The sequence below is a fragment of the Scyliorhinus torazame genome, chromosome 5 (genome assembly GCF_047496885.1).
Source record: "Scyliorhinus torazame isolate Kashiwa2021f chromosome 5, sScyTor2.1, whole genome shotgun sequence".
NCBI classification, from domain to species: Eukaryota; Metazoa; Chordata; class Chondrichthyes; order Carcharhiniformes; family Scyliorhinidae; genus Scyliorhinus; species Scyliorhinus torazame.
In genome coordinates, this window is record NC_092711.1 from 75,489,922 (window position 1) to 75,497,634 (window position 7,713).

Here is a 7,713-nt window from a genome sequence, read left to right on the forward strand (position 1 = left end):
TCCATGCCAGGATCTTACCCTTAACACCATGGGCTCTTAACTTATTTAACAGTCTCTTCTGCAGCATCTTGTCAAAAGCCTTCTGGAAATCTAAATAAATCACGTCCACTGGTTCTCCTTTGTCTAACTTCCTTGTTACCTTCTCAAAGAACTCTTAACAGATTTGTCACACATAACCTCCCTTTGACAAAGCAGTGCTAACCCAGTCCTATTTTACCATGCACTTCCAGCTACTCCACGATCTCCTCTTTAATAATGGACTCTAGAGAGCAGCACAGTGGCTAGCACTGGGACTGCGGCGCTGAGGTCCCGGGTTCGAATCCTGGCCCTGGGTCACTGTCCGTGTGGAGTTTGCACATTCTCCCCTTGTCTGTGTGGGTTTCACCCCCACAACCCAAAAGATGTGCAGGTTGGGTGGATTGGCCATGCTAAATTGCTCCTTAATGGACTCCTAAAATCTTATCAATGACCGAAGTCAGGCTAACCGGCCTAAAATTTCCCATCTTCTGCCTCCCTCCCTTCTTAAACAGCAGTGTTACATTAGCCACTTTCCAGTCCTCTGGGACCCTTCCTGCTTCCAGTGATTTCTGAAAGATCACCACCAATGCCTCCACAATCTCCTCCAGCTATCTGTTTTAGAACCCTGGGGTGTAGTCCATCCGGTCCAGGTGGTTTATCCACCTTCAGACCTTTCAGTTTCCACAGAACCTTCTCCTTAGTGATGCCACTGCACTCACCGTTTGGAGGAGACCTCAATTCTGTACTGTATTTTAAAATGAACTGGTCCAAGCCTATTCAACCGCTACAAAAAAGGTTGAAACTGACAGACCCCCTGATTTATTTTCTGCCCCACATCCTGACTCCTGCTAAGGGGCCTGTACATAACTCCCATCAGGGTCTTTTTACCTTTGCAATTCTTCAACTCTACCCACAGAGATTCTATGCCTTCTGATCCTATATCGCTCCTTGCTATTGATTTAACTATGACCTCTGGCTGTTCACCGTCCCCCTTCAGGATGTCCTGTGTTCGTTCAGATTATAAGCGCAGGATTTACACTCAGCAAATTCAAACCAGGAGGAATGTTTATCTTTCCTGAATTTCATTTCTGGACTGACAGTGATGCCTTTGTAAACTTCTTTCACAGGGACTTAGAAAGGGGTTCGCAGACAGGAAACTCACAACCGATCCTCACATCAAATTCTGACAGCACCATTCGGGTTATCAGGATCTGGATGTTATCGACCTTTTGTGTGTAAGCAGTGAGTTCAGATCATTATCACTCACTGTGTAAAATTTCTTCCTCATATCTCCCTGTAGATCTTGCTCACAATCTTAAATCTGTATCCCATAATCCTTTTACAATCTGCTGATGGGAACAGATTTCTTTATCTTTTGCCGGGTTTGCTGTTGTCGTTTCTGGTGCCTGGGTCGTACCGGGTGGTCCGTCCGGTTTCATTCCCTTTTTGAGTATTTGTAGCGGTTGAATAGGCTTGGACCAGTCCATTTTTGGATCCAAAGCGCAATTGAAATCACCTCCAAGAATCAATTGATGTGTATCCAGGTCTGGGATGGATCCCAACAATTTTTTTACAAATGACACATTATCCCAGTTAGGGGCATAGCCATTCACCAGCACCACCAATGTACCCACCAATGACCCACTGACCACCACGTATCTCCCATTCGTGTCCGCAGTGACCGGAAGAGGGACCCCTTTTATTGATTAGAATTGCAGCACCTCGAGCCCTTCATCAAAGCCCGAGTGAAACACTTGGCTCACCCCACCGCAGTCTGGTCTGATCTCTAACCTGCAAGTGAGTCTCCTGCAAGAACACCATACCAGCATTTAGATTCATTAGGGAGTGAAAACTCTCGACCTTCACTGGTCCACCCAATTCCTTTAAGTTCCAGGTGACCAGCCAAATCAGGGGTTTCCCACCTCCCTTCCCCATCATGGGAATCAGACATTTGGGGCAGCACGTAGCACAGTGGTTAGCTCTGTTGCTTCACAGCTCAAGACCCCCAGGTTTGATTCTCGTTTTGGGTCACTGTGCGGAGTCTGCACGTGTCTGCGTGGGTTTCCTCCGGGTGCTCCGGTTTCCTCCCACAGTTCAAAGATGTGCAGCTTAGGTGGATTGGTTACGCTAAATTGCCCCTTAGTGATGAAAGGTTAGGTGGGGTTGCTGGTTTAGGGGGATAGGGTGAGGTGCGGGATGGGGTGCTCTTTTGGAGGCTGGTGTCGACTCGTTGGGCCGAATGGCCTCCTTCTGCACTGTATGAAATTTCCACCGTGAGGGACTATCCATTAAATCTTCAAAACGTACAGGCCTAGGCTCCACCCAAGATGGCCGCCACACACACCCTCAGATTAAAACAAAAATAGTTCTATAGTCGTCATCAGCGAGCTAAACCCCCCCCCCTCCCTCCCCATTTCCCGCCAATGCTCCACATAGACCCAGATTGGATGAAAACCCACCCACAGTCTCTGGTCAAAACTGGTACACTGGCTGCAGATCCCCCCCCCCCCCCCCCATCTTACTCCCATTCACCAGCGTATTGCTGGTGGGGCAGCTCCTCTCGGGACAAAAATAAAATGAAAACAATATTGCCCACCTGGAGGATAAACATATTTCAGAATGCAGTCCCTTTATTAGCCTTCATTTCCAAAGGTGTCTCCCTCTGTCCCGTCCCCCCTTCCCCTCCCCCCTTATATCTACTTTGTGCTACCTAAAGAAAATCTCCCTTCATCCCCACACAGAAACACGTGTTTCTATCAGACAATATCAAAGACTAAATACAGGAAATCACAACACCCATCCCACCCCCAGGAAACGTAGATCTTGTCCAATACAGATAACTGGACCCCAGTCCATGTCCTGCAAGCCCGGCTCCTACATCTTGGTACATCCTCACTGGGATAACTGAGTAAATCCCTTCCCACACTCAGAACAGGTGAATGGTCTGTCGCTGGTGTGACTACGGTGATGAATCTCCAGCTCACATGGGGATCTGAATCCCTTCCCACAGTCCCCACATTTCCGCTGTTTCAGCATGCTGCTGGTGTCCTTGTCCCTCTCCACGTTTGACGATCAGTTAATGTCGTGTCCCAACAGAGAGCATGTGTACGGTCTCTCCCTGCTCTGAACAATGTGATTTTTTTTTTCAGACTGGAACACTCTCACTCGAGTCGAGTGTGTGTTTCGGGGGTTTTTCAGTCACGCTGATCTTTAAAATCTTTTTCTACAGACAGAACAGACAAACATTTTTGCTTCCACATTCACAGACCAATGATATTCAGGTCCTGATGAATGGAGTGACTGTTAAATCTTGATGTGAAGTTTGATTTGAGTTTCCTTCTGTAAATCCTCCCCTTGTTGTTAAATCCTCCAGTAAAAGGAGTTTACAAAAGTCTGCACGGTGGCTCAGTGGTTAGCTGAGGACCCGGGTTAGATCCCGGCCCCGGATCAATGTCCGTATGGAGTTTGCACAGTCTCCCCGTGTCTGTGTGGGACTCACCCCCACAATCCAAAAAGATGTGCAGGGTAGGTGAATTGGCCTCGCTAAAATTACTGGGTTACGGGAGAACGGGTGGAGGTGTGTGGCTTGGGTAGGGTTCTCTTTCCAAGGGCCAGTGCCGACTTGGTGGGTTGAATGGACTCCTTCTGCACTGGAAATTCTGTAAACCCCTTAATTGGGGAAAAAATGAATTGGGTACTCCAAATATACATATTTTTTAATTAAAGAAAAAACAAAAGCCATCACCGACAGCCCAGGATAGAAATTTTGAACAGACCATTCTAGTTTCGCTGTAACATTTTTCCCCGTCCCACACACTCTCCCTCCTCCCTGGGCTGAAATCCAAATCCATCTCGCCATCTGCACCATTTCTTTCCTCCACTCCCAGTTTTTTCCCTTATTCTCCTCTGCCTGGGTTCAGTTCTCCCGCTCCTGTCTGCAGACTGACAATAAAATCAATAGTTCTTATTGGGGGCTTGGGGCCTCCAGCGGGTGTTCGTGAATCCTCCCCGCCCACCTGCCAGGGTTTCCTTCCTTGCCAGAGATCAGAGTCCTCATTGATGACTTGAGCCCAAATTGGAACCAAGCTAAATTGCACAGCGGTTAGCACTATTTCATCACAGCGCCAGGGTCCCAGGTTTTATTCACGGCTTGGGTCATTGTCTGTGTGGGGTCTGCACATCCTCCTCATGCGTGGGTTTTCCTCTAGGTGCTCCGATTTCCTCTCTCAAGCCCCAAAAGTCATGCTTGTTAGGTGAATTGGACATTCTGAAATCTCCCACTGTGTACCCGAATAGGCACCACCGGAGTGTGGCGACGAGGGGCTTTTCACAGTAACTTCATTGCAGTGTTAATGTAAGCCTCCTTGTGACAATAAAGATTATTATAATTCGAGGGGGGGGACAATTTCATGCAGATTTGCGGCTCCACAAAGTGTTTCCAACTCCTCCCACCCTTCTCCTGAACAGGTTGACGCATTTATTTGTCTGACTAAAAGGATGGTCACTGGTGGCACAGTGGTGCAGCGGTTAGCACTGCTGCCTCACAGCACCGGGTTCGATCCCAACCCCGGGTCACTATCCATGAGGAGTTTCACATTCTCACCACGTCTACGTGGGTCTCACCTCCACAACCTTGAGATGTGCCGCGTAGCTGGATTGGCCATGGCAAATTGCCCTTTAATTGGAAAAAAATAATCAGTTATTCTAAATGGTCTCTTTCCTAATGTTCACAATTAAAGGGGTGGGTTCCCCAGGAGGTGGCTGACATTTCAGTGGACGGTAAATTAATAATGGACAGAGATATGTCCCGTGTTCTTGTATGGCATTTGCTAGATATATTATTTACAGTTTGTAGTAAAGTATTATTTCTCTCCTAATACAAGACTGTAGCTACGTTATAGATTTCCAGTCATCTCTTCCCTCAGAGGGTTGTTAGTCTTTGGATTTCTCTTCCACAGGGACCAGTTGTATCTGGGGGTCATTGAATATATTGAAGCACACGTTTGACAGATATTTTATTGTCGATGTAGTTCAGGGTTATGGGGAACAGGCAGGAAAATAGAGAGAAAACTGAGATGAGGAGGGATTTCTTCACTCGAGGATGTGGTGAAGCTTTGGAATTCTGTACCCCAGAGGAATGTGGATCCTCAGTCATCAGATGTGTTCAAGACAAATAATGATAGGTTTCTCGATATTGAAGATATCGAGGGATATGGGGATCTTGTGGGAAAATGGTCCTGAGGTAGATCAGCCAAGGATCGCATTGAATGGTTGAGCAGACTCCAGTGGGCCAATTGGCCTACTCTTGCTCCTATTCTAATCTCTGTGTCCTGGTCAGGAAGCAGTGAGCTGTGCTTGGATCTGTCAACCAACATGAATCCGCACCTTCAGAATTGGGAGGATGAATATTAGATACAGTAGAGTGAGAATGGAGGGAGATTGTGTGGGATGGAGATTCGCAGCTTTTGGAGAACTAGAGGAAATAATGTTCCTTAGGAAGTAGTATTGTCTGCTCTGAATTCCTAACTCATACCAACAATGATGAATTTTGTCAATTGTTTTTGAAGGATATTGGAAGAGGAGGAATTACAGACAGAAATCTCAAACATCACGTCTTGATGTGACAAACTCACTCGATTCCTTCTGATCTGAATATCATCGGGGCAAAGGAGATATTTTGTGCGACCTGTTGGCTTCCAAAAGGTTTTAAACGGGAGTGTGACATGAAAAGCACCGAGACCCACACAACACACACCCGAGTGAGAGTGTTCCAGTGAATTGACTGTGGAAAGAGCTTTGACCAGTTCCGCAGCCTAAAGAAACATCACGCCATTCACAGTCAGGAGAGACAGTGCACATGTTCTGTGTGTTGACAAGGCTTCCACTGATTGTCCAATCTGGAGAGACGTGAGGAGACCCAAAACATGGAGAAACCGTGGAAAGATGTGGACTCTGAGCCGGAGGTTCATCGACGCAGTCACACTGGGGAGAGGCTGTTCACCTGCTCTCAGTGTAGGAAGGGATTCACTCGGTTATCCAGCCTGCAGACACATCAGCGAGTCCACACTGGGGAGAGGCCATTCATCTGCTCTCAGTGTGGGAAGGGATTCAGTCAGTCAGCCACCTTGCAGACACATCGGCGAGTTCATACTGGGGAGAGGCCATTCACCTGCACTCAGTGTGGGAAGGGATTCATTGATTCATCCACTCTGCAGAGACACCAGCGAGTTCACACTGGGGAGAAGCCATTTACCTGCTCTCAGTGTGGGAAGGGATTCACACAGTTATCTAGCCTGCAGGTACACCAACGAATTCACACTGGGGAGAAGCCATTCACCTGCTCGCAGTGTGGGCAGAGATTCCGTGCTTCATTCCCTCTGCGGAGACATCAGCGAATTCATACTGGGGAGAAGCCATTCACCTGCTCTCAGTGTGGGAAGGCATTCAGTCATTCATCCACCCTGCAGAGACATCAACGAGTTCACACTGGGGAGAGGCCATTCACCTGCTCTCAGTGTGGGAAGGGATTCGGTGATTCATCCACCCTGCGGAGACATCAGCGAGTCCACACTGGGGAGACGTCATTCATCTGCTCTCAGTGTGGGAAGGGATTCAGTGATTTTTCCACCCTGCAGAGACACCAGTGTGTTCATACTGAGGAGAGGCCACTCACCTGCTCTCAGTGAGGGAAGAGATTTATTGATACATCCACCCTGCGATTCAGTGATTTTTTTTCCCATCCTGGAGAGACATCAGTGGATTCACACCGGGGAGAGGCCATTCATCTGCTCCCTTTCAGAATGGATTCATACAGTTACCCAATCTGCGGAAGGGATTACATGGAAAAATAGAATATAGGAGCAGGAAGTGGCCATTTGGCCCTTCGAGCCTGCTCCACCATTCATCGTGATCATGGCTTATTATCCAACTCAATAGCCTAATCCTGCTTTCCCTTCCATAAACTTTGATCTCCTTCGCCCTAAGTGCTATATCTAACTGCTTCTGCCATATGGCAGCACAGTGGTTGGCACTGTGGCTTCACAGTGCCTGGGTCCCAGGTTCGATTTCTGGCTGGGTCACTGTGTGGAGTCTGCATGTTCTCCCCGTGTCTGCGTGGGTTTCCTCCGACTCGTCCCGAAAGATGTGCTGTTCGGTAATTTGGATATTTTGAATTCTGCCTCCGTGCACCCGAACAGGTGCTGGAACGTGGCGGCAAGGAGATTTTAACAGTAACTTCAATGCAATGTAAGCCTCCTTGTGACAATAAAGATTATTATTCTTGAAAATGACGATTTCGAGTTCTTTTTGCTCTCAGTCTGGTATCAGTAAAATTACCAAGTCAGATTTATAGGTTAAAAATCTATTTTATTCCAAGCAGCTTGCAAGCTAGACTCGCTCTGATAACACAGGACACCAACACAGTCCCTGAGATTCCCAGAGCAAGTGAGAGACAAAGGGGCAAAGCACCTCGTTTTCATATACATTCATGTAGCATCAAGTTTCACATACACATGACCAAATTACACACAACCAAATAAGGCAACGGTGGCAAATGCAAAGCTCCCATAGGCTTTCCCCACATCCCTTAACCCTGAGGCCCCTTTCACCAGTATCTCCTACAACAAAGAAATGGTCCCAGTGGCTGCCCATCCCGCCCCCCTCTTCCTGCCTTGAATCCCACTTGCAGGCTGCACA

General features: G+C 47.7%; 1 protein-coding gene across 1 annotated transcript; it reads left to right on the plus strand.

Annotated features, from left to right (window-relative positions):
* Positions 1 to 1,065: 1,065 nt before the first annotated feature.
* LOC140421393 (uncharacterized) lies at positions 1,066 to 7,304 on the plus strand. Its single transcript, XM_072506064.1, has 2 exons — positions 1,066 to 1,253; positions 5,586 to 7,304. The coding sequence occupies exon 2, from the start codon at positions 5,943 to 5,945 to the stop codon at positions 6,702 to 6,704; it is 762 nt and encodes a 253-aa protein (XP_072362165.1). The 5' UTR covers positions 1,066 to 1,253; positions 5,586 to 5,942; the 3' UTR covers positions 6,705 to 7,304.
* Positions 7,305 to 7,713: the final 409 nt, after the last annotated feature.

Coding starts and splice junctions, on each gene's coding strand:
- LOC140421393 (XM_072506064.1), top strand. CDS start 5,943: ATGGAGAAACCGTGGAAAGATGTGGACTCTGAGCCGGAGGTTCATCGA.